Source organism: Sesamum indicum, linkage group LG6 (genome assembly GCF_026168435.1).
Source record: "Sesamum indicum cultivar Baizhima isolate 11 linkage group LG6, ASM2616843v1, whole genome shotgun sequence".
Classification (NCBI taxonomy): Eukaryota; Viridiplantae; Streptophyta; class Magnoliopsida; order Lamiales; family Pedaliaceae; genus Sesamum; species Sesamum indicum.
In genome coordinates this window covers 1,908,522-1,935,201 of record NC_142662.1, presented here as the reverse complement: position 1 = coordinate 1,935,201, position 26,680 = coordinate 1,908,522, and the positions used below count along the sequence as shown (strand labels likewise).

At 35.0% G+C, this 26,680-nt stretch overlaps 2 protein-coding genes across 2 annotated transcripts; one reads left to right on the top strand and one right to left on the bottom strand.

Moving 5' to 3' along the window:
- Window positions 1-4,936: 4,936 nt before the first annotated feature.
- On the top strand, window positions 4,937-8,946 carry LOC105165317 (protein LONGIFOLIA 1). The gene is made up of 4 exons (XM_011084290.3): window positions 4,937-5,296; window positions 5,381-6,859; window positions 6,955-7,147; window positions 8,214-8,946. Exons 1-4 carry the CDS (start codon window positions 5,147-5,149, stop codon window positions 8,789-8,791), a joined length of 2,400 nt encoding a protein of 799 aa, XP_011082592.2. The 5' UTR covers window positions 4,937-5,146; the 3' UTR covers window positions 8,792-8,946.
- Window positions 8,947-23,680: 14,734 nt separating this feature from the next.
- HTA11 (histone H2A 11) lies at window positions 23,681-25,593 on the bottom strand. The gene is made up of 3 exons (XM_011084291.3): window positions 25,437-25,593; window positions 24,815-24,944; window positions 23,681-24,192 (listed from the first exon to the last, which is right to left on the bottom strand). The coding sequence occupies exons 2-3, from the start codon at window positions 24,929-24,931 to the stop codon at window positions 23,896-23,898; spliced, it is 414 nt and encodes a 137-aa protein (XP_011082593.1). The 5' UTR covers window positions 24,932-24,944; window positions 25,437-25,593; the 3' UTR covers window positions 23,681-23,895.
- Window positions 25,594-26,680: the final 1,087 nt, after the last annotated feature.

Genomic DNA, 26,680 nt, shown 5'->3' with positions numbered 1-26,680 from the left:
ATGTTACCTGCAATATTTTTTAATATATTTCCAAATTTTTTTTAAAAAAAATATATAAAATAGTAAAGCAGTAATTTTTACCTCACTATTTAAAAGTTAAATAATTATTTTTTATTTAAAAAGTACATTTATAATTTTTCAAACAACGAAAAAATATTTATATATATATAAACTTAAAAAAAATAACTATAATTTACTCTTAATATTAAATAGAATTTTTTAATAACAATTTAAGGTTTTACACCAAAGAATGGTGTAACAAAATGTAGACACCACACTCTCCCTTCTCACTATATTGATTAAATCTGCTTAATCGAAATCTGCATGTTTGGGAATATTTTAATTTATATCCACAGACCATGCTTTTATTTAAAGTTACGTATATGTATTTCGATGTAATTGGTGATTGTTTTTCTTGGACAAACAATCCATAATTATCCAATTTAATTACGGATAAATGTGACCGTTGTAGGTAGAGAAGCACATTAAATGTTTTGCTTCTAAGATCATCAAAATGTGCGTAGTCACTCAAGTAAGTTTTCATTTTAGGGTAAAATGTTAATTACCCCCATGTGTTGGACGAAATGTGCAAATATTTTTTTTATGGAAAATAATAAATATTTATTTATCTGTATTTTTGTAAATAGAACAAAATATCCATCTATACCCAACCCCCTCTGTGTCTGGGGATGATTTTTATAATTTATATTAGTTTAGTTACTTTATGGAACTATTGATGTATTGTGAGATTTTAAATATTTTTGTATATATATATTTTAACAAAATATACGCTTTAAGCAGATTAGTATGGGCAGTGGAGTAGTAATTCCGTGGATCTTGAATGGTTTGAATTACGAACAGACTTTATTTTCATATATGCCTTGTATTAAAAATGGATCTGTCCTCCACGAACGAATCTAATGTTTGTGAACAGACTGACCACTTCTTTGATCTAGTGATTCTTTTCTTGCCGAAAGAAGACAACCGATATCTTTTTCAATGTCCACACTCTAAAACCCTGTAATTATTTAGTAGTTCTCCACTAGATAACTAAGAGGGTGTTTGGCTAAATTTTTTTTAAACATCTTATAAGGTGTTTTAGGAGCTTAATAAGATGTTGGATCTTATTTTAAAATAAGTTCTAAAAGTATTTGGATAAAATAAGATGTTAAAAGCTTAAAAGACGTGTAAACATCTTATAAGATGTTAGGATATTTGGCATAATAAGGTCTTTAATTGGTAAAATAACTAAAATGAACATGATACCATTAGAATCAAGTAAGTTGCTATTTATTGACATATTTTTTTTAAATATTTTTAAAATACTTTTATAAATAGTACACATTAGTTTAATTTCAAATAATAAATTATTACCTAAATTTTTGAAAAAAAATAATATATATGTACATTAATACTAGTCGAATATACATTAATATAGATATATAATCGATATTTTTTATTAATTCAATGATTATTTCTAGTAGTATTATTTATAATATTTTGAGTTTATATTTTTCAGTAAATATAATATTAATACCAATCTTATTTTTATTAACTATAATAATTTTATTATCAAATAATAAAGTTTTTTTTAAAATATAATATTGAATTTCAAATTCTCTTTTTAACTCTATTATTTTATCAATTAACAATAAGTTTGATTCTATCATATTACTATCTTCAAATGTGGATAAACATTCAATAATTTTAATATATTATATAATGTATTAATAAAAAAAAAAAGACATTCATAAATAATCAATTTTTCAGAATCCCACTTTAATTATGTAACTTGCATGTAAAGAAATAATTATACTGTCTTTCAGTTTGGTTACAATTACACATAAATGTATTATAATCTAAAAAATTATATTTAGTACCTCTCACGTTGTTTCTGTTTATCAAATAAAACTCCCGATTAGTCAAAATTATTTGAATTTATTGATATTAGAAAAAAAAAAAGAACGAAAATCTATATTTGTCCCCAATTGACTTATTACTGGCATATTTCATGTCCAATAAATATTTTTTGATCAAATTATCCTTATACATTTTCATACGACAATGCATGTGAAGAGGCATGCTTTTACTCTTATAATGGTACTTTTGTCAGAGAAGATTTATTTGACTTACAATAAGAAAATAAAAGGTCAATTGAGGGTAAATATGATTTTTCATTTGATTTTTTTTCAATATCAGTAAATTCGATAATTTTTAATTAATTGATGAATCTATTTATCAAATAAAATCATAAAAATTTTTATGTGTAATAACATCAAATATCATATGAAAAAAAAATAAAAAATAATATTATAGATGGGGGGGGTGGGGGGGTTGAATTAGAAGCATGCATGGGGTTAAATTGAGTAAGGTACAAAATCCATGGAATGGAAATGGAGATGGAGACAGCAATTCAAAGGGAGAGTGGTGAGTGTCAGAGAAATGCGGTCTTTAAGAAGAGAAGAGAAGCGAAGCTGGCTGGCATACATTACTGTTTCTTTCACCCATAAACCAAAACTCTGTGATCTTGCCAGCAACAGTTTTTCAGTTGAATCCCACACCATTTAACATTGTCGTTCCACTCATTTTTGGACCCCCCCCCCCCCAACCCCCAAATCAACACTCTCCTAAAATCACAACAATACATCACACAATATCAAAATTGGATCTTTCAATTGGATTCTACTCATGGTACAAAAATTAAAATTAAATAGATAAATGAATTTTTAGGATTTCTTTTAAAGTTTGGTGTAATTAAACGTGTATTTTTTCTGATTGAAAAATTACACATAATACTCATGATGTTTGTTTGATTGTCTCTTTATAACAATTAGATCTGATTGTTAGTAACATTAACATAATTTGCTGATATTACCAAAAATATTGAATGAAAATCTATATTCTTTTCCCGATTGACTTAAAGACTTGTTGTAAATCAAACATATCTTTTCTGACTAAATTTGTAATAGTGGGGGTGTATCTTCTCACATGCATTAGATTGTGAAGATGTACAAGAATAGTTTAGTTAAAGAATATTTATTTTGACTTGCAATAAGTCAATAACAATTCAAGTGGGGGTAAATATATTGTTCACTCAATCTTTTTTACCGATATCAGCAAATTTTTTGAATTTTAACTGACTAATGGATCTATTTATTATATGAAAACAAATATCAAAGTATTAGATGTAATTGCTTTCAAACCATAGAGATCTAAGTATAACAATACCAAATTTCAGGAAATAACAGTGTAATTATCCCATAATTTTATATAAAATTATATTATATCTAATTAGAAATTACTATACCAAAATACTAAATAAACCCTAAAACCAATACCTCGAAATTTTGAAAACCCAAAAGCTAAATTCTTGATAAAGTAGTTAAAATGTTGATGATGGTTGATGGTTGATGGTGGATGAGGTCAACCAAATATTCATTCCTTAGGCTTAGGGTCCATGTGCTGCTCATTTAGGCTTTCAATTAGGAATCACAATCTTTTCACTAAATATAAATTCAGATCCATGCTGTGCAATTAAGTTAAATGAATGGCATTCATATTGGGACTAAAAACTAGTAGCTAATATACTAGTTGTCATCCTACGTCACTACAAGAAAATACGATATTATTGACAAATATCAAGTGATAATTTTAAAGTTATAATTAAAAGTATATATTAAATAATAATAAATTTTATTTTCTTATTATATAATTATTAGGAACAAAAATTATGTATAAATCATGTGTCATTGATTTCATTTAGTGATAAATTTATGCATATTTAATGTCACTAAATCATGTTAATAATAATTGTTACAAAATAATAGTAATTATTAAGATTATGATTATTGAAGCACTTAATTAGTACAAGTTTAGTTAGGGACAATTACGCTCATTTCGTATGAGGTTTAGTGTAATTATATGTAAATTTCCTATGGTTTGATAAATTATATTTAGTATCCCCAAAGTTTGCTTATATCTAATAAGTAGGTCCCTCTATTAATCAAAATTCACTTAACTTGCTAATACTGAATTAAAATTGATGTTTACTCTGAATTGACTTATTACTGATAGGTCAAATAAAATTTCCAGACTATACTACAGTTATAACGGTGAAAATATTCCTTCTCACATTCATTAACATTTGAGGATGTATAGGAGTAATTTTGTTCATAAAGATTTATTTGACATATAATAAATTAGTATTAAGTCAATAAAAGATAATCATAAATTTTTATCCCAGTTTTTTTTTGTTAATATAAACAAATTCGGTGACTTTTGACTAATAGAATGACTTATTTGTTAGACAAAAGTAAATTTTAAGGGTACTAAATATAATTTTTCAAACTATAAAAGATCTATGTGTAATTACACTAAATTTTAGGAAATGAGAGTGTAATTTTTTTTTTAATTAATTAATTTTTATAGTTTAATGTAATTGATTATGATTATGAGGAAAAAGAGTGCTGCAGAGAAATAAAGGGAGATGTCACATCATATTACTTTAGATGAAAAAATAGTACTGCAAAATTATTCAGAAATAAATCTTGGTAAGAAAATAAAATTTGTGAAAGGGATGAGCAAAAGCACGTTTTCTATTTAAGTTCCCGTTACCCAATGTAATGACGATTTCTGTTCTTTTTGTTCATGTAGGATTTTCCTTTATTCCTTGGGAGTTTTAGCAACATGAGAAGCTAACACGTAGAGAGCGTACCCCACGGACGGTGAGGCGGAGGTACAGCCAATTCTGAAACGCATAGCGAGAAATAAAAGTGCTTAAAATTTATGTACGCTCTCTCTTTTAAGGTACCCAAAAACGTCATTTCCTCAACAGTTGAAAGCCCGTTTGGCACTGTTAGCAAGACAAAAGTAACCAGTCCGTGAGTTTAGCCAAGCCCTACTTTCACTTTTACTCCTTCCACCCTTTAAAATAGGGAGAGAAAGCGGGAGTTAGCCGAGAAATCACAAAAGCAGCAAAAGGAGAGAGAGAGAGAGAGAGAGAGAGAGAGCCTTCAGAGCTCAGAGAGTGAGTGAAAGAGGAACTGAACAAAAATGTGACGTTAACTTCAGTGAATAGTGTGTGTGTATTTGTGTGTGTGAGAGAGAGAGAGAACGAGCTACTGGAAAGTGACGCGAGCAACCGGGAATGACGACAGGGTTAGTGAAAGAGCAGAATCTGGAGAAACAGATTGAGAAACAAATGGGTTGTATGGCTGGTTTTCTGCAAATCTTTGATCGCCATCAGATTTTGACCGGAAAACGCCTCTATTCAGCCAAGCGCCTCCCGCCTTCACCAGTATGTTTTCCATACGTTTTATTTTCTCTTCTATCATCTACAATGTTTTATTGCATTCATATTTTTTGTTTGTAAATTTTTTAGGTTGCTGATACAGCTTCGGAATCGGGAAAATCAGCTCCAGCGTCACCGGAGATTTCGAGGGATTCGGGAAAGCCATTACCGCCGCACAGAGTGGCGTCGCCGAGCCCACAAAGGTCAAAGCAGACTCCGGAGGCAGAGGTGCGGTCACCGGTGGTGGCGGAGGTGCCGCCTAAGTCGCCTCTTCCTCTCCCGATATTCGAATTGAAAGAAGGCACCAGGTCCTCGTGGAAGTTCTGCAAGGAAGCCCCAAGACTGTCACTGGACAGCAGAGCTACTACTGATGCAAAGGGAAGTCTCCACCCGAAAGAGATCCGAACAACTACCTCCATTCTATCTGTGGCGAATCGTAGCGAGAGTATTGCTAGTGATACGACTGATGGAGGTCAACACCACCGGTCTCCCAGTGTCATTGCCAGGCTTATGGGCCTAGAGCCATTGCCAGATTCATCTTGTTCTGAGCCCGAAAAGAAGCCGGAGCTCCGGAGATCCGCATCTGAATCGAGGGTCTCCAAAGAGCTCTTTCAATCTCGATTTACCGCAGACGGCAGCAATTTCTACCCAAAGCAGCAAACTCAATCGCATTATGCCCTTCCAAACAATGCGAAGAAAGATAATGCACCAGTGAACGCACATTATGCAGATCCAAGGAACCATTCAGTCAAAAATGCTATTAAAGCTGAACCACCTGAAGGATTGAACAGAGGCTGCCATTCTACATCGCCATGGAGAGCTCCGCAGCACCGCAGAAGCTTCTTCGATTCTGGGGACATCTTCCCAGAGCCAAAACAGACCGTATCAATCTATGGAGAGATTGAGAAGAGATTGAAAATGAGAGGAATAGACGAGCCATCAAAAGATTTAGAGACCTTGAAACAAATCCTCGAAGCTCTGCAACTCAAAGGACTCCTGCACTCTAAACAACCGTCGCAGCAGAATCAAATCCGCCACCGGAACATTGTTTATGACGAGTCACCAATCGTCCTAATGAAACCTTCGAGGTCATCACCTTCACTTAGCCGCAGGATGGGAACTGATTATTCGCCATCCAATAGCAGAAATCAATTCCGTGGCGTTCGCCGGAATTACAGCATCGCTGGTGAAACCTCCCCGTCGGTGAGTCCCCGGAGGGAACGAAACGCACGGAGCCCTGCCCGAACCGGTCGAAGTCCAAGCACGACTACCCGGAGCAGCGAAGGCAATGCGAGCACGAGGCGGTCAAACTCACTGGTCAAACCTAAGCCATTGAGTATTGAAACTCAGAGCAGAGCCAACGAGTTGGCGGAGAATCGCAGAGCCTCTCCAGTTCATTCACCGAAACTCAACACGAGACAAACCGGGCCGGATCCAACGGCCAGCAATCGATCACCTAGGAGCAAGAAAGGGACGCCCGAGATTCATAAGATCACGACAGTTGTCGTCGCAGAGGATGAATCTTCATCCATTTCCGGAAGCAGTATCACTACATCCACGGATACAGAGGTAATACGTCATTAACATCTTAATCAACTCGTTAAACCAACATCAATCCCTAATTAACTAGTTTAATTAAAATGCAAAAATTGGGAATCACACAGAGGTCGAAAGCTGAGGAATACAAGGAGGGAAGGAGTTTACTGGAGAGGTGCGATAAGCTGCTTCACAGCATAGCCGAGATGGCTGCAACCGACATGCAACCCAGCCCCGTGTCTGTTCTTGACTCCTCCTTCTACAAGGACGACTCGTTGACTCCTTCTCCCGTTACTACCAAACGTACTATTGATTTCAAAGGTACAATCACTAAAATATATATATTTATTTTCATTTGACTTGAGTTTAATTAGCTTATCACATGTCACATCATTATCAAATAGTCAAATTTATTATAATGCCACAATTTAGAGGCTTGATGGATGTTATGGGTGTTGTACGCTAGAGATACCTCTAGTTTAGGGATTTAGGGTGTAGTTTGATGTAAAAAAAAATTTCAAATCAAATTCGTTGTTACAAAATTAATTATAAAATAAATTTCTCTAAATATATTGCACTTTTTATATAATTTGATTTAGAATTTCCACTAGTTTGACTTTTGGGTAAGCTATAGATTTCGTAGTTCCTTGAGCTACTATTTCTGCAACTAACTGACTGAAGTAATTAAAATCTGGGCGATTAATTATAGGAGGAGATTGATTGGAGGAGAAGTGATGGAAAAGGGTTTTAGATATAGGTATAGGGCAGGGTGTGGGGGTTGGGGAATGTGGCATGTGACGAGGGTGTAGGTAAGTCACGTGGAGTGGGACCATGCCCCAAGATTGGGAATCGTCCTTTGCCATCGGCATCGATCAGACGACTGCATTTTGTCCAATATGTATGGTGGAGCTGATGATGCTGCAACTATGATTGACTTGAGACAGTTGGAATTCATTACTCTTTGGTGTGATAAAATGGGATTGTTTTTATAAACTCGAATCATGAAATTTTCAGTCCATATAATCCAAAAATCTTTGAACATTGTTCGTCCAAGAATTTTGGTGCTGCCTACTCCAATCTTGGTGTTGGGAGCATATTATGTATTTCGGGTATAGAAGCCTGGTTAATAACTAGACTGGATGTTGGTTTATTGTTGAGAGTGTGTACTTATTTTTGTCCTTAAACTCAAAGAAGAACCATATGACATGAAGGAGAGGGGTGTTTGGTTCGGATTTTATTAAGGCATTTCCATGATATGAAAATGATAGTGGAATAGGGTTTCAGGGAAATGTTTCTTGTTTCAGCAGTTTGGTTATTACGTCTTGAAATAAATATTATTAATGTTCATAGTTCTAAGAGAGGCTCTGATCTGAATCCTTGGAAACAGATCAATCTGGTGAACTGGAAGAAGAACCATGGAGCCCCGTGATTTCGCCTATCCGGTCGAAATGCATGGAAACATCGGATGACTACGATTATGTATACATCTCGGACGTCCTGAGAGCATCCCATTATCTCTCTGAGGATTCTGATGTGTTTCTATTACTAGAGAAGCAGCAATATCTCAAGGGGAATGATACTTCCAAAGTCTCTAGGCTCCAAAGGAAGCTGATTTTCGACACGATCAATGAAATTCTCGACAGGAACAGGTGGTTGCCTCCTTGGAAGGTTGTTGACATCACAAAGCCATCCCTTGATAAGGTCTGGTTGGAGTTTCAGAGGATTCGAGAACGTGACAGTGCTGAGGATTTGTTTGAGACCGTTTGTGGTGTCCTGAGAAAAGACCTAGCGGGAGATGCGATTACAGGCTGGGGAGATTGTCCGGTGGAGATGTCGGAGGTGGTTTTGGACATCGAACGACTCATATTCAAGGATTTGATCTGTGAGGCCATCGGGGATCTTGCTGCATTGGCGTTTAGTGGCACATTATCATCCGTGATGCCTAGGAGGAAGTTGATTTTCTGAAATTCTGCTGTGAAATAAAGAAGAAAGAAGAGGGGGTTTTGTGTTCAACTTTTGGAGTAGTATAATTTCTTGGAGAACTAGTAATATTGATGTGTAATGATGTGTTTTCTTTGTTTCTCTTTCTTAGTTGTTAATTAATGCTGATTAATGCGAAACATCTCTAACGGTCACTTTTTAACTTCTGCAAGCTGTAAAAGAAAAGAACAAAAATGAAGATCCGAGGAGCTCTTTTTACTATGAGAGGTGTTGGTCTTGGGTGCATGTGCGATGTTGCTGGTGTACACCATGTGTTACCATGTGACGAAATTAGATATATACTTGTGTTGTGAGATTAAGGGTGCGTCTGATTAAACATGGCAACGGAATGAATTTGAGGTGGATGTGTTTGAACCCGAGCAACAAAGTGGACCCCCACTTTCTAGTCCCACTTTATCAAATTTATATTATATATGCCCAAAGCTCACACCAAAAGTATATGCAATAATTATGCAAAACATGAAAAAGGGCATTTAGCCTTAAATATTTGTATAAAATATGATGTTTATAAAAATAAACTGATCCAAAGAGAGGAGATTGGAGACATTCCTCGACTTGGACTATGGTTAAAATCCCAATAAAACATTTGGTCCAGAAGGCCCACACTCCACCGTGACATCTAGTTGACAGTGTCTACAGCCATCTCGGACCAGTCAGTTCAAGGCGGACCTGTAAGCATGGATGGACTCTCTGGCTGCCAACATTTTTCAAGAGTAGATTTTGAAGTATCTGTCTATCGAGGGCTAGATCCAAACATTGCATTCAGTCAGGTTGGCCGAGTATGCTGTTTTCTCCTCATACGTTAGTAAAAATACAACTTACATTTTGAATGTATAAAGAGAAATTGAAAATATGGACGATGTGGGAGTCACTTATGATGGTTTATCTTATGGTGTTTGGAATATGCACATATGTATGTATAATCTTGTGGGTTGACTGTGTCTGTTGTGACATTGGGATGATGTGTGCATATTTATATACATATATATATATATATAAACAGGATTTATTTTAAGTATGATATTTAGGGGAGATATAGCCGTTGTTTGATAGAGGGTGCTATACAAGCACTTAGGTTGTTCTCTGGGGAATTGTAAGCTCTATCCGAGCAGGCACCTAAGTCCTCCTCTGTGGAAGCATCTAAGCCATGTTTCTGGCGGACACCTTATTTTTCCTTCGCCAAGGTCCTTAAGTCATTTTCCAAGGCCCCCCCCCCCCTGAATTAAGCCCTCTGAGGAGGAGGCACGATAATTTTTGCTCCATGCAAGACCTATTCATAATATATATGTCTTTATTATTTAATATTTTCTTGCAGAAAAATAATACCCTACATCGGAGTAGGCACAAAAGACATCCATTAAACCCTCCTCCATCGAGGCACCTTCATAAAAAGTCTTGCTTTGTACAGGCACAATGTTAGCTCTTCTTTTTCTAAACATATTTATGCTACTAACATTCTTTGCAGGAATTCGATAAAAGAAAAAGAAAAAGAATAAAGCTCCTCCTTCGAGCCTCACCTCTAAAGACATCTACTCTAATCATTGTCGAAATCTCCACTCATTAGAGGGGCGGGGGGAGGCTAATCATGTTCATAAAAATAAGGTAATCCAAAGAGACAAAAAAAAAAAGGAAAGGAGACCGGAGACATCTCCTGTCTTGGATCATGGTTAAATCCCGACAAAAAATATTTGTTCTAAAAGGTCCACACACGTGGCAACCCACACTCCATCATGGCATCCAGTTGGCTAGGTGTCAGCAGCAACCTCGGACAAGTCAGCTCAAGGTGTCCCTCGAAAGCATTGAAGGATTCCCTGATGGTTATGACTCCTCACAAGCCAGGGGTCTCCCAAGACAAAGAGAATTCATACTAAAGCACTCATAACTATGGAGAAGAATGATTTATCCCTTATCCCAACCATTCCAACCAAGTTTTACAAATTTTTGGGAGTGGGATACACCCCCAGCCAATGGAGGCACTCCCCCTATAAATACAAATTCAGTCCTCTATACAGGGGACACCCCTCTCACGCACTTCTCACTTTTCTAAACAATCTCTTAAGCGCTATCTAAGTATAATCATCAAATTTATTCACCATATCTCGATTTTTAATTAAATTTACTTATTTTATTGGCTTTATTTAATTTCGAATCCAATACTAATATGGAAATTGGAGTATTTTGAATTCAATATTAATATGGGCGTCAGAGTGGTATCGCCCTTTTTACTGATCCCCTTTTCAGGTTTTGCACTCGCTTCTGTCCAAACTTTAAAGAATAGTCCATATCTAGGACTCATGCAGTTTTTGCATGCATTTAAATGATATGACTGTTTAAACGTTAAATATTGGATGAAAAGAACAAGATTTTTTTGGTATGAATTTAACGACATTGTATTTAGTTTATTATTTATCTTATCACATAAATTCCTCATATATATATATATGTATATTTTGTTACGATCAAATAAGTTCTTATACTATTATTTTCTCATTCATAATAACTTCTATTTTTTGGTTCAAATTGATGAAATAATATTGATATTTTAAACCTATTTTAAATTAATTTTTCGTTTCATCGTCCCATCTTTCTTTTCTCCTTTATTTTACCCTTCAATTGTCTGTATTATAATTCATTTAATGTAAGTTTTTATTCTGTTTTATTTTTTTCCTAATAAATAGTATCATTTTAGGTTTAGGTATTTAACATAGTTTTTGATTAAAAAAAATTATATAATACAAACAATATCTTTAACTAATTTTATGTTTTGTATTTTTTATATAGTGGATATATATAAATTTGTTTAAGAATTTAGATTTAATATAATAATCTTTTAGTAACTAGTAATATATATAAGTCTATATATTAAAAAAAATGGGGTAGATCTTGGGTTTGCGTTTTTTGGCGTGAATCTGAACCTCACTAGAATATCACAACTATGTTTGGTTTTATTTTTAATTTATTTTAGTGTGTTCTGTGGAGATAGAGAGAGAAAAATAAAAATAAATAAGTATGTGTTAGAAATAGTGTATATGTTTGGATTTATTTTTTGAGATAATATAAAATAAGTATAGTATGTTTGATGTTATTTAGTGGGAGACAAAAACTATTGTTCATTGTCAAATCATGTCTCTTTTATATATATTTATACATATGTACGGGTATGTATATAATTTTTTTAGTTGTAGTACCTATAATTAGTGTAGACTTATTTGGATAAAAAACAAATGAGACACTGTATCAAAACATCTCAAAACACCACCAAAACTTCCAAAACAAATTAAGGCAAATATTTGGAGTTACCAGACTTATAGTGAGTGTTTATTTGAATCAGAACCTAATTTGAGCCAAAAATTTATGAAAATGCAAGACCCAGAAATCATAAAAATAACTATAATATCCGCATATTTTTTAAGGTTTAATTGGCCTGGAATTTTACAGCATTATTAGATCCACAACACCCAATCTTTAACACATATGATCTAACTTATCAAAAATAAAACACCACTATAACGACTTGGCTGACTTTAGTCTTAAAATTGTAGACGGCCCACACAATTATCCTTTGGTTTGTGTCTATAATAAACACGAATTGAAATCCATCTTATTGAAAGATTTGGTTACGTTATTCATATGAATTTGTACTCACATGCTAATTATTATAGACGATGATATTATAATATGTAGATGCAAAGACTCACAAGCCTTGTATATGTGTACAACATACATACACACTTCACTCACGTCCATCTATCTGCATGCATGATTAGAGCTGTGGAAGGATAAAAACGGACCTACACTAAGTGTGAAAATGGGGCTACCATGTGAGGGAACAAAAGCAGTCATTGTAGAGTGGGGGAGGCCATAAGCACCTTTTCAGATATTAATGGAATACTATGATTCAACTCCCATCTTACACCAATAATGGTGTCGGTTTAATGTATCAAATTTAACCTACTTAAAACACCCATGTTAATTCAGTAAGAGGGGATGATGTTTTTGTTTCTGTTTGATCGGGGTCGAGGTACTCCACGATCTGAAGCTAATTTGTCAATAATCCGATGATGATTTGGCATTGATTTGGAGTATGGGTCTTTGTTACTTCTCGAATTGAAATCAATAATGGTTGACCTGAAAACACAAAATGTTAGATTTTCTATGGTGGTCCTAATTAAGACTCTCTGATATGTAAGTAAGTATTGATCAGGTTGAGGTTATAGTGGTCAATGAGTGGATGTGATAGTAATACATGCCTTGTGCAATGGCTCTACTGATATTTATAGAGACTTATGTGCTAAAGCCATGTGTCGTTTAAATAGTCATCAAATGGGTAGGAGATTTAGAATTGATAATTCGGGTCAGGCAGGTCGGGTGCGACCCAACTCGACCCGCTCAAGAAGATGCGCTCATTCTAGAGGGCATATACGTTTTTTTGGACTTATTTATTGTATTTCTGCAATCACTATTCCTGGTGGGGACTCGGGATGCTAGATGCATATGGATTTTCTTGCAATTCCTATTGCATCTTATATATCATTTCATATATATACACATCATACGTAGAAAACTTTTATCATTAATCTTATTTAAGAAAAAAATTATGCACATAAATCATAATATATATATATATATATAAAGTGAAATATAAGTGTGCAATAGAAAATTGGATGTGATGTGGATGTGGGGTCTTGGTTTTGTCATTGCATGAGTTTATATCTTTAATAATGATTTCATTGCTTTAATAATTGATGCCAAATAAGGCGGGGGTTGGGAGGTGGTGTTGCACACTATCCTTTTCATGTGGGCTCCCTTCATTTCATTTCCCATTATGGGCTCTGCGTCCCCTCTCATTTTGACAATGGCCCATCTCATCCCCAAGCATCTCACTCTTTCGGATAAAATAATAATCTTTATTAACACACACATACATTGGATTTTTTTGTTTCATTATTTTGACATAGAATTTTGACTTCTTTTTTTATCTGTCACAGTTTTCGTTCAATTTTATATCCCATCATCTTTATTGATGTTTAATTATTTAATATAAATTCTCAACACATGTGCGTATATTAGATGCATATCAATAATATATTACGACATATTGCTCTTAATCATATATAATTTTTTTGTTAATTATTTTTAGGTCATTTTTACTTCGAGTTATTAATTGAGATATCCTATTAATTATTTTTTTAAATTTTCGTTTACTTTATTTTGAATTGGGCCAGAATTAGTAGTTAAAACTCGCTACTTTAGTCGACTATGGCTGGATTGCAATTCAAAATTATCTATATATACCACTTAAATCTCATCCCACAAATAAAGGAAGCCTGGAACTATAATTTAGTTGAAACTACCTTTTAATTAATATGTGAAGTAAATTACAACTAAATCTCCTGATGTTTGTGATAATTATAAGGCAAAATTTCACTTTTGGTCCCACTAAATAGGGCCATTCTCACTTTTGGTCCCGCGCTTTAGGTGCCCAACACTTATAGTCCCAAAACCCTAATTTTTGAACACTTTTAGTCCCACAGCGTTAAAAACTGACGGAAACGGCACGTGACACGCACGTGCCGTTAGTCAGCTGGTATGATCCATGTTGGTCAACGGCAAAATATCACTTTTGGTCCCACTAGATAGCGTTATTCTCACTTTTGGTTCCACGCTTTACGTGTTCAACACTTGTAGTCCCAAAACCCTAATGGAGAGTGGGACTGAGACATTCCAGCACAACAACGGCAAGTTCTCGGCGGTTCCTTGCAGTGAAAGCTTAATCTTCATCAAAAGCAACTCAACATCTGAAGCAGAGTGAGTGAGAGTGAGAAGAATGCAAATGCAGAGAGACAGAGAGGCCTAAGAGCCGCCATGAATAAGGCTGGGAAGGAAAAAGAAATTGAGTGTGAGAGGGTTCTTTGTTTGAGCTGTGTTCATTGAGTCATCCTCTAGACCAAATCCTGCAACTTCTCAGTCAAATATCACTGGTATGGTAAAATGTAGAGAGACAGAGAGGCCTAAGAGCCGCCATGAATGAGGTTGGGAAGGAAAAAGAAACTGAGTGTGAGAGGGTTCTTTGTTTGAGCTCAAGCTCGACGAGCTCACCGAGGTTGAGCTCGAAATATAAGAGTAATCATTCAAGACGGTGTATCGTTGAATCAGGCCATGTGATTTTAAATCATACCGTCTGATATGATCTAATAGACACAATCTTGTATATATTTAAATTTCATATGAATCAGGTGCCCAAATTTTAAGATATCTTAATTATTGATTAAACTTTTTAATCTCATTATATATCTAATAAAAATAATAATTAGAATTGTTCAACCATCATCATCATCATTATTATTATTTTTGTTATTATTATTATTATTATTATTATTATGATTTTTAGATTAATTCATAAGAATTACTAAATTTTGACATAAATTTATAAATAATAAAGAATCATAAGTGAATTACTTGTCAATTTAAAAAATATTAACGTAATATAAATATATATTAAAATATAACATAAAGTTCTATATATCATATTAAATAATAATTTTAATTATAAAAAATATTATAATTTGCTAAGTTGTTGATTAGATTTATTTTTGTATAAAGATTAAATATATAAATAAAAGTATCATAATTTATTATTATACAAAATAAAATAGATGATATTAATTAATAATTATAATATACGATCAATTTAGATTATAAAACTGATCAAATATCAGATATAAAATTAAATATATAAAAAAATTAAAAACAATATATAAAAAAAAAAAATTCACCAGCTCGCGAGCGGTGAACAAGTAAACATGAGCTCGAGCTCAAAGTCGAGTCGGCTCGACTCATCTGCCACCCCTATGACTAATGGCACGTGACTTGTCACATGCCGTTTCTGTCAGTTTTTAACAGAGTGGGTCTAAAGGTGTTAAATAATTTATATTGCACCTTAATATAAAATACTATTTTATTGATATATATAAAATCAAAAAAAATATTTTAATTGAAATTGAAAATATAAACAGAATTATATTGTTGATGTCTTGATCATATTAAATTATTTATTTAATTTAGACCTAACTTATTTAAATAAAGTATTGAATAAAGTATATTTGGCATTCACAATATATATGTATATATCTATACATAAATATGAATAGAAAAAGACACAAATGTTCAATCAATTTGGTCAACCCTTATAACCAATTTCTGACACATCAAAAATACATATACATATATTCAACATTCTCACACCTATATACCTATATTTGGAAACAACTAATCCAAATATATTATCAGTTTTTTCACAAAAACCAATAAAGCATTTCTACCTATTTCCAAATGTTGAAAATTGAAAATGAAAATGAAAACACAACCAAACGGGCCTTAGAATTTTGGGACTATAAGTGTTGAACACGTAAAGCGTGGGACCAAAAGTGAGAATAACGCTATCTAGTGGGACCAAAAGTGATATTTTGCCGTTGACCAACATGGACCATACCAGCTGACTAACGGCACGTGCGTGTCACGTGCCGTTTCCGTCAGTTTTTAACGGTGTGGGACTAAAAGTGTTCAAAAATTAGGATTTTGGGACTATAAGTGTTGAGCACCTAAAGCGCGGGACCAAAAGTGAGAATGACCCTATTTAGTGGGACCAAAAGTGAAATTTTGCCTAATTATAATTACTCCCTAAATTGAGCGATCGTCTAACAAATATTCTCTAGCGTGACAACCTATTGTATATTATTTTAGAATTTCAAATTTGTTTACACATGAGCCTAATTGAACTATATATATTTATCTTATGTTCTTTGGGCATGGTGGAGGTTTTGTTCTTTATTTTACCTTTAGGTATAAATGGGATATATACTCTCACATATACTTTGAGAATTGTATCAATATAATAATTAAGAAGAATATCGGTTTGTTAATCATACATCGTTCATAATATATATATAGAGAGAGAGAGAAATAATTAAATATTTAGATTTTATTTTCTGTTGTTGCCTCTTTAATTAAAATATACTTGGAATTATCTCATATATTAACTAATGTAATTGTAAGTTATTTGAAAATACCTTTATATTATTTGTGTATTTATATTGATAAGTGACCTTTATTAATTTTGCTTTATTTTTGTAATGGGTCCTTAAATTGATTTTTTTTTTTTTAATATCATCAATCGGTATCTTTCATTTATTTCAGCTCGTCAAGTCATTTTTCACCTTAAAACTAATTTTGAAGTTACATGAACTTTTTATAGGTTTATCTAAAAAAATATTAATGACATAATTCTCCATTGCATAGTAAGTACTCAAACAAACCCAATATTCAACCCACTAGAAATGAAATAGATTATGGCTTTGGCTAACTAACAATTCCAAAACTTGAATGCCCAAACGGAAAATAAAATTAAAAAAAATTAAATTTAAAAAAATTAAATTTAAAAAAAAAAAATAGCCCCAAGAATCTCTGTAAAAAGAGGAGGCATGAGGGTCCCTATCATAACTAGAGAGGTATGTGGGCAATGGATAGTGGTCTGGCAATAGCACATGCAGCTGCTGTGTACTTTTGGTTTTAATTGATTGCTAAGTACACACTTCTCTCCGGGGAGTATTGATGAATGAAGATTTGTGAGGTGGAAGTCCAGAAGTGTGTAAAAAGAAAGCCTCTACTTTCTGTGATACACTTGAGAAGATGTCAATGTCTTAAAGCTAAATTTGGGGCCTTGTGCAGAAGCTAAATCTTGACCAAATTGTGGGTGTGTGGGTGTGTGTGTGTGTGTTATTAAATGGTAGTGAATTTTTGATCTTGAAGGTTACATACAAATGGAAATATCCATTGCCTATCTGGAGGAAAATTTAACATGGAGTAGGTCATAAATGGGCTTTGAGGGGGTGGGTAAATTTTTTAACCTTTTGGATGGAAAAAGGGTTTAGATGAGTACGGAATCTTGGTTATTATGTGAAAATAATTCAACTTTGCCTTTACCTAATCACTTTTGTTTTGTTTTTTTTTTTTTTTAGTAGATTATGGAATATTTTCAGTTCATTTCTAATAAACAATTTTCTTTCTTGATTATATTCGAACTTGTTTTCTTACATCTATGTGCTCTATGAATCCACATTTATCATTTAGGGTAATTATGATTGGCTTTACGATTCCTCAAAGTTGAAGGAGAATTTCTTGGGAAGTATGTGGAAATGAAAATTTATGTAAAATAATTAGCTTGAAAAGATGATTATTAATGTTCCTTGAAAGCAGAGTTTAAGGTAGGGGTGCAATGAGCAGAGCCGGCTTGACCTCGAGTTTGATTCCTTTTGCTCGTAATTCGCAAACTCATATCTTTTTTTATTATTTATTTTTTATTTATAAATATTATTTAAGTACATATTCAATATTATATCGAGTTTATATTCAAAATTCACAATATATTAGAATTATAAATGTGATTGAAAATCGTGATATAGTGAAAAAATTTGGTTAAAAGTATAAGAACACATGATAATACGCTCAGATAGAGTTTCAGAGATAATTTAGAAAGTGGAGAGGATTTTAAAGAGTAAAAAGAACGTGAGAAAGGTGTTCTGCGCCTAGAGGGACCAAGCACATATTTAAAGGGGAACGCCACTGTTTGTTGAGGATCTATTCCCTCCCGAGATTCTTGAGAAGTTGGTTGTGATGGTTGGAATAAGAAGTAGGTCATCCTTATATGCAGTTATGAGTGCTTTAGTAGGAGTCTTTTTTGTCTAAGGAGACCCCTCCTTTGCAAGGAGCCGCTAGGGAATCCCTCCTTGCTAGGGCTGATGTGGTCCAAGGTGGTTGTTGACACTTGGGTTGATGAGATGTCATCTCAGAGAGTAGGCTACCACGTGCGGGACTTTTTGGACCGAATATTTTGTCGGGCTTTAATCATACTTCGAGTTAGGCGATGTCTCCAGCCTCAAGTCCGGGGATGTTGCAAACCTCTTTTATTCTTCCTGAGCTTCTTAGGTTGTCTGGGCCTGTCTAAGTAAACTGTGGGCTGAGACATCCTTGGCTTCCTAGTGGCATTATGGGCGTGGGATGTCCTATGCTTCCTGGAAGGTATTATGGGCCTTTTGTTTCTTTCTTTTCTTTGGTTGCTGGGATTTCTTTGGCAAGCTAATTTTTATCTACATCAATAGCCCACCTACTATAATAAGTGAAGATTTCGACTTAGGAACCTCTTCGAAGGAAGAATGAGGTATCCGTCGGAAGTAGAGCTTAGATTCCTCCATGGAGGAGGGCTTAGGTGTTTGCACCGGACAGAGTTTACAAGTCCCCCAAAGAAGAACCTAAGTGTCTGCCTGAAGAAAGGTTGGGTTGACTCCATAGAGGAAAGTCTCTGTGCCTTTGTGGAAGATGGGGTATGAGATGGTGCCTGCCTAGGGACAAATCATTAATATAAGAAGTTTGAGATGTCTCCCTCATGAAATCCCTACAAGAAGACACATGTTAATACGTTGAAAGTGATAAAGTAGACCTACAAGCTTATTTAGTTAAAATATTAAAGATATTCCCTGAGGGAAGCTTGTATGTGAAGATTTATTCATTGAGGGGGATGCTTGCCTAAGAGCAAAACTTATTCCGTGAAGGATGCCTGCCTGGGGGTAAGGTTTATTTTCTGAGGAAGATACTGAGGCGTGGAGACTCAATCAGTGTGTTTGGGAGGTCCTAGGATTATCGTACTACTAGCGGGGGCCAAGGGTGTCCCTAGCATGACTTGCAGGGGTAGGGCCCTACCAGCTGTTTCCATGGTCTTCTGCTTGTTCAACGTGTTGCTAGGTGTTTCCATTATTACTCACTTTTTTAATTCTGTTTTCCAACAAACGACGCCAATTGATGCGTGCTAAAAACGCACGAGTCCATGGATATAGGCTATTGTTCGAAGTTTGGGCCGAAGCGTATATGGATCCTGGAAAGGCGACCTGCAAAAAAGGCGTTAGCACTACAACGCCCACATTAGTATTGAATTTTAGATTGAATAAAGTAAAAAAGTAAATAAATGTGACTGAAAATCGTGATATAGTAAATAAATTTGAAAGTGTAAGAACATGTAATAATATGCTCAGATAGAGGTTAAGAGATAGTTTAGATAATGAGAAGAGAGTTTAAAGAGTAAAAGAGGAGTGAAAAAGGTGTCTCCCGCCTGGAGGGACCAAACATGTATTTATAGAAGAGTGCCCCTGTGTGCTGTGGGTCTATCCCCCTTTTGAGACTCTTGCGGAAGCTGGTAAGGATGGTCAGGATAAAAAATAGACCACTCTTATCCATAGCTAGGAGTCCTAGCTGCAAGGGAGTCCCTTTCCTTGCTAGGGCTGATGTGGTCCAAGGTGGCTGCTGCCATATAGGTTGATGAGATGCCACGTGGGAGAGTGGGCTGCCACGTGTGTAGGGATTTTGAGCTAAATGTTTTGTCAGGCTTAAACCAGGCTCCGAGTCAGGAGATGTCCTAGGCCTCCTTTTCTCTTCCTAAGCTTCTTGGGTTGTCTGGGCCTGTCTAATTAAACTATAGACTATGACATCCTTGATCTCCTAGTGGTGTTATGGGCATAGAATTTCCTAGGCTTCTTGAAAGGTACCATGGGCCTTTGTTTGTTTCTTCTTTTTGGACCGCTTGGACTTCTTTGGAAAAGCTAATTTTTATCCATATCAATTTTATAAATAAATATTTAATATAATTCATATGAATTTTATCGTTATAATTTCTATATCTACTAAATAAAATGCATTTATTTCGAAGTTCACCATACATTAGAATTGTTAGTCAATATATCATATTTTAATTTTTGATGTTATTAAAATATTGTATTTTGTTTTATATTATCTAAAATAAATAAATATGCATATATATATAAATACATGTATGTATATAAACAAAAATGGGTGTGTGGCAATGTTGTCAAACATATTATTGCGATGCATATCTTTTAGACGTGAACACGCCTAGCTATGGATATCTGTTTTAGACGGAGAGTCTAGACATATTTGTATGAATCTTTAGACGTGGGCACGCTTTTGCAAAACTCAATATGAACACCAAATAACCACAATACTTAAGTGAAATGGAATAAAGAAGAGGTGAAAGGATAGAGAAATCATAGGTTGCCTCCCATATAGCGTATTTCGTTAATGTCTTTGGCGAGACTCAAGGTGGTATGCTTAGACGATGGTGGGCTCCATGAGTTGGATCTTCTCTATAGCTGGTGCTTGAAAATCCTCATAAAATGGTTTGAGCCGATAATCGTTCACTTTGAACACCTTGTGTGTGGTTAGACTTTTGATTTCAACTGCACCATGAAGAAAAGTATTAGTGACAATAAAAAGTCCAACCCATCGGGAATGTAGCTTACCGGGGAAGAGTTTGAGTTAAGAGTGCAAGAATAACACTTTTTGCCCAACAGTGAATTCCTTTCGGGAAATGAGATGATCATCGAATGTTTTGACCTTTTCCTTGTAAATCTTTGAATTCTCATAGGCATCATTTTGTATCTCCTTAAGTTCCTGCAATTGCAACTCTCTTTGTCCTCCTCCTTCATCTATTACCAAGTTGAATTGCTTGATAGTCCATTATGCCTTATGCTCAGTAAGCTCATAGTGCATCATCCAAGCTTGTACTCCAATCTTTTCGGTTGGGGTTCACCATCTTCTCTAGTATGGACTTGATCTAAAGGTTAGAAATCTCAACTTGACCATTTGTTCGGGGATGGTAGGCGGCTGAAACTTGATGAATGACATTATACTTCTTCAACAGTGTATCGACTATTTCGGTCGATGGGTATTCTTCCACGGGATAAGGGGGTGAAGGTTTTGCAATTTTCTTCAGACGAAATTGCCAAATTATCTCTGCCATTCCATTATGCCTTGGTGCGAAAATATTCTTATGGCTATCCATCCATGGAAAATCTGCATCGTTGGATACTTGCTCAGGGATTTCATGGGGATTTTTCAGTAAGGGCTATTAATGTTAGACATGTATTCATCAAGTTTGCACTTGAGGAGGACTGTACGAAACTTTGGATTAAATTGATTTGGTTTGTGGAAGGCTTCCCTATGGACACCAATGTTTGCCTACTAGAACTTTTGATCTAGCTCTTTGATCGGGATGCCTTATTTAGTATTGCCTGTTTGTCGGGGACACCTCGGACACCTCTTTCGACGGATGTCTCTACGGACACTTTTGATTCGTCCTAGTGTAGTACGCGTATGTGTTGAAATTGATCTGCTTGCGCCGCCGCAAACAAAGATTAATCTGGGATTTGGGACAGAGGTGATTATCCGACCGATGATTTACGAGCAACTTCCAAAATAATGTGGGACTTGTAAGCAATTGGGACATGCTGAGGATGAGTGTTGTGAGAAGCACAAGACAAAGGCCCCGGTTTGGCCGGTGGACAGGGATAGTCAACGGACGCCTATTCCTAATTATGAGGATCTTCGTGTGAAGTTGAATGCGCAGCAAGTGCAAAGACTTGAAAGATCGACGTAAAGGCAAATATGTTGCTTTTGAGAATAGTGAAGCTCGTTTGCACCCTGGGGTTAGTACTAGGGGTTTTAAAGGGGCCAAGGACAATATACAAACAAATTACAAATTTACAAATCGAAATATACGCAAAATATTAAAGCAGTAAAAATCTACACACAAGGCTCAGTGAGCCAGATCCGTATTTTGGCTTTACTCACGTTCATAAAGACCGGCAACCTAAAATACACCCACGGTTGCTCAAGCTTGGCACTAAGCCCTTTGACACACAATACCCCGAACCTTATAACTTTAGGACAAAGAAAGGAGGAAGAAAACAAATTTCTTTCTTGCACACTTCGTTCTCCACATCCTAAGAACCGACCACTTTAAATGGTGGTTCCAGTTGCAGGAGAAAGGCGGTGCTTGAAGTCCCAAAGCCATGGAAAATTAATGAGAAGAAGGGGGGAGAAAACAGAGAAACGGCACAGTGAAGAAGAAGAGGGAGAGAGAGAGAAAGATAGAGAGACCGATTGAATGAACTGGTAGAATTAGGGTTTTATTTTTCAGCAGTTGGGTTGGGTCCGGTCCGATCGGGTCGGGTTGTGTCGTCGGTCATGGACTTGGGCCGTCCAAGTGGGTGGGCCTACCATTTGGTACTGGGCCACATATTTTTTCCAGCACACCTCCTTTTCTCCTCAGCCCACCTCTCCGCCTCCATTTGCCGTCGTTTCTCGAGGTTAGCGAAGGAGAGCATAACTGCAAGCACGCGGCCACAAACCCACCACCTATAACACCAATTGTGATGTTGTCAATAGATTTTGGACACCTCGAAGACATAGCCGGAGGAAAGTGGCGAAGTGCGGCGGTTACAAGGACCTGGGACGGGGATGGTGGCAGTAGGGTCTAGGCATAGTGAAGTCCATTGGAAAATATAACAGGAGGAAAATGCCATTTTTCTTCTTACAGATTTGCTGCATTCTTGCAGCTTAGGCACCAGGGTAATTGGCCATAGTAAACATGGCATAAGGATGTGATAGTAATTTGCCCCTCATTTTATCAATCATAATAAAAGTTTAATTATTTCTTATCAAGTCACTTTTTCAAGAATAAATAAGCTACAAATAATTCTTAGCTAATCATCTTCTACTTTTCATCCCAATTTATTCTCACTTATTTCCACCAATAAAGTGAACGCGCATTCCTTAATTGAAGAGGCAATTGAGCCGGCATATGCAGCTCTTTTGCAAGCCCAATCAAATTAAGTTGGGCAAGACGACCCCACCCATTAGATCCAAGATCAAAGTGAGTGAGTTGGAATACTACATGCATGGATACTACCAACTTACGCTCGTAATGAAACGTATAGAATCAAGAAATGAGAGAGGTTAGAAAGCGACAGAAATATTAGCACTCGCGAGACAGATGTATAATGAGACTCAATGTCAAAGAAAAATACATCTAATAAAGCTACTGGCTCAACTAATTGATCTAAACTACACCACTTCCATTCTAATCTAACCTAATAAAAGCAGAATACAAACATAGACATTGTTCATCAGATAAATAGACACTAAGAGTCAATACAGTTGTTTCATTCCTTGGTGGTTTTGTTGATGAGAGATTTGTGAATGTGTGGAATCACACCACCACCAGCTATGGTTCCTTTGATGAGGGTGTCGAGCTCCTCATCCCCACGAATGGCCAGCTGCAAGTGCCTTGGTGTTATCCTCTTAACTTTCAGATCTTTGCTGGCATTTCCTGCCAACTCAAGCACTTCTGCAGTCAAATATTCAAGAATTGCAGCAGAGTAAACTGCTGCTGTGGCTCCAACTCTTCCATTAGCATTGGTTCTTGACTTCAGGTGACGATGAATTCTACCCACCGGAAACTGAGCCGCCATAGTGCTTGTGTAAGTTACAAGTTGTGAACTTGAAGTAAATAAAAGACTAATGTTGAAGACAGTATTTATGAAATTGAGTGTGATGAGGGCAACGAAAGAGAAACAAAGTTTCCCAATTCAATCTATTGCAGAAAGATACAATTCTACATCAGTTCCATTGTTCTTTCCACAAGAATACAATAAGTAATATCAAGAAACTGAACTCTCAACAGCTTCAAATATTCTCCTTTATTACATGGCAATCCATCAAATATGATACAATCATATGTTACCATTATGGCACCATAACCAGTGACACACAATTATTCCCAACTCTGACAAGTGAAAATAAATCTCGATTCAAACTAAAACTAATTCACTTGCAAAACGTTAACAATCAACTCAAGTTTAGCAGCACCAGTGCTTAGCTAGATGCAAGATACGGCAACAATTTAAAAGCTACTTCTCAGCAAGGCAGTCAGTACAATGACTTAAACAATTACCTCATCTCATCCACAAATTAATTAACCAGCAGTATATCATCAATCAATAAGTTATTGCCAGTTAGAACTTGTTAGCCGAAGGAATTAACATATTTAGAAATAATCAATATAAGGTGGTATTTATGTACCTGGAGACCAGCACGAGCTGAGCGAGAAACCGGCCTTTTCTTGTCCTTGTCTTTGTTAGCTGCTGCAGCTGCCATAGTCTTGCCCGCAACAAGGCCTTTGCCACCTTTTCCGGCCATTTTCTCGCCTTAGCTACCAGATCGAGTAAAAATAAATTAGCTAATATTGAATCAATGAGTAGACATAGATAAAGTTGAAATGCATGACTAAGTTCACAAATTATTCTACTTGTTGCGCAGCTTATATGATCTCCTTAAACCAGGAAAGCTTTAAATAACTTTAGATTTTTGCACTAGGTACCGCAACATCTTCCTTCATTTCCACCTTTTTCCACTCGTTCTTCACATTAACTACTACTTCAAAGGGGCAGATTATCAGGAAGCTTTTTCCGTCTGATTTCCTGTCAAATTCTACCCTAGATCTGACTATTTTAGACGATAGAATCACCAACACAGAAAAGAAGAAACAACTTAAGACACGGAACGGAACAAACAAAAAGAAAAACTCATCAAGCTAGAATCCTTCAAACGACAGCCGGTGCACCAAAAATTAAATCCTATTGAAGAAAAAATTGAACAATGAAGATGCGGAAATCACACATATCAAAAACAATCAAGCACGTACCTCAGAACCTTGACAGCGCAGGAGGATTGGAGGTGGAGAGTGAGCGCGCCTGTGAGGGATTTGGTAACAGTAATAACTAATAAGAGAGGAAAATGCACTTCAGTGCGGTTTTTGAATTTGGAGAGCAATTTTGGCGGTTGGTTTTGGGTGGGAAAAGCGTTTTCGCAGTTGAAAATGTTTTGGTCTATCTTGGTGTTTTACCAAAATACCCTTTCTTTCTTTTGAATTTACTAGATACTTGGAGTTGTTGATTTTAGTTTAAAAGGGTGTTTGCGTCAACCTTTATCCATTTTTCTCATTTTTATTTCATATTATTTTTACTTTTAAATTACACAAATTAAATTTATTTATGCCAATAATTTTAAACAACTTTCTATAAACTTTTGCAATTCATCCATAAAATTGTAAATATTGCGTTATTTTTTCAAAAATTTCAACTTCAAATTTATTTTATTTTTATTTTCAAACGCTTACAGATATAAATAAAAATTATAATTTTTTTACAACTTATTCTCACCATAAACATAAGTTATTGCAACTATCTCTTAATCTCTGCTATTTTATTTTTTCTAATAAGATCCATATCTATGCTATTAAAGAGTAGTATAAAGGATTTTTTGTTTTCTTTTTAAGAAAATGATAGGGAAAATTATTACATTTTTTTAGATAAATTAATATTAGAGGAAATAGCTTTCAAGTTTCAGCTCAAAACTCACGGAGTATCTTTTCTTTTTTTCATTTTTTAGTTTTCACATCCCCAGTCCAGAAAGTCGGAGCATAACTGGAAAGAGTGATAGTTTCTGGATGGGCCTTAGAAATGGTAATGGGCTCGAGCAATAATTTGGGCCAATGGAGAAAGAGACTGTACCATTTTATTTGGATTTACCGGTGAATCTGATGGGCTTCTCACCTCGGTTTTTTTTTTTTTGTTTCAAGAAAAAGTCAAATTCTAATTCCAACTTTTAAGAAAATGGATAAATTACAATAAGTTACTATGAGATTTGAATAATTATAAATATCTAATTTTTATTTGAAAATTTATTAATACTTTTAAATTTTAATGGCAGTAAAATAACCAGTCCAATCCATTAGTTTCCATTAAGTTTTTATCTATTTTTTATAGTGAGTTTATATCCTTGTAGACTATGAATAATTATTTTACTTATTTTTTAAAATTTCTAAATTCTTTTGGACCAAGTGGGTAATTTTGACAATTTTTCAATCTACTATCTGATATTTTTTCT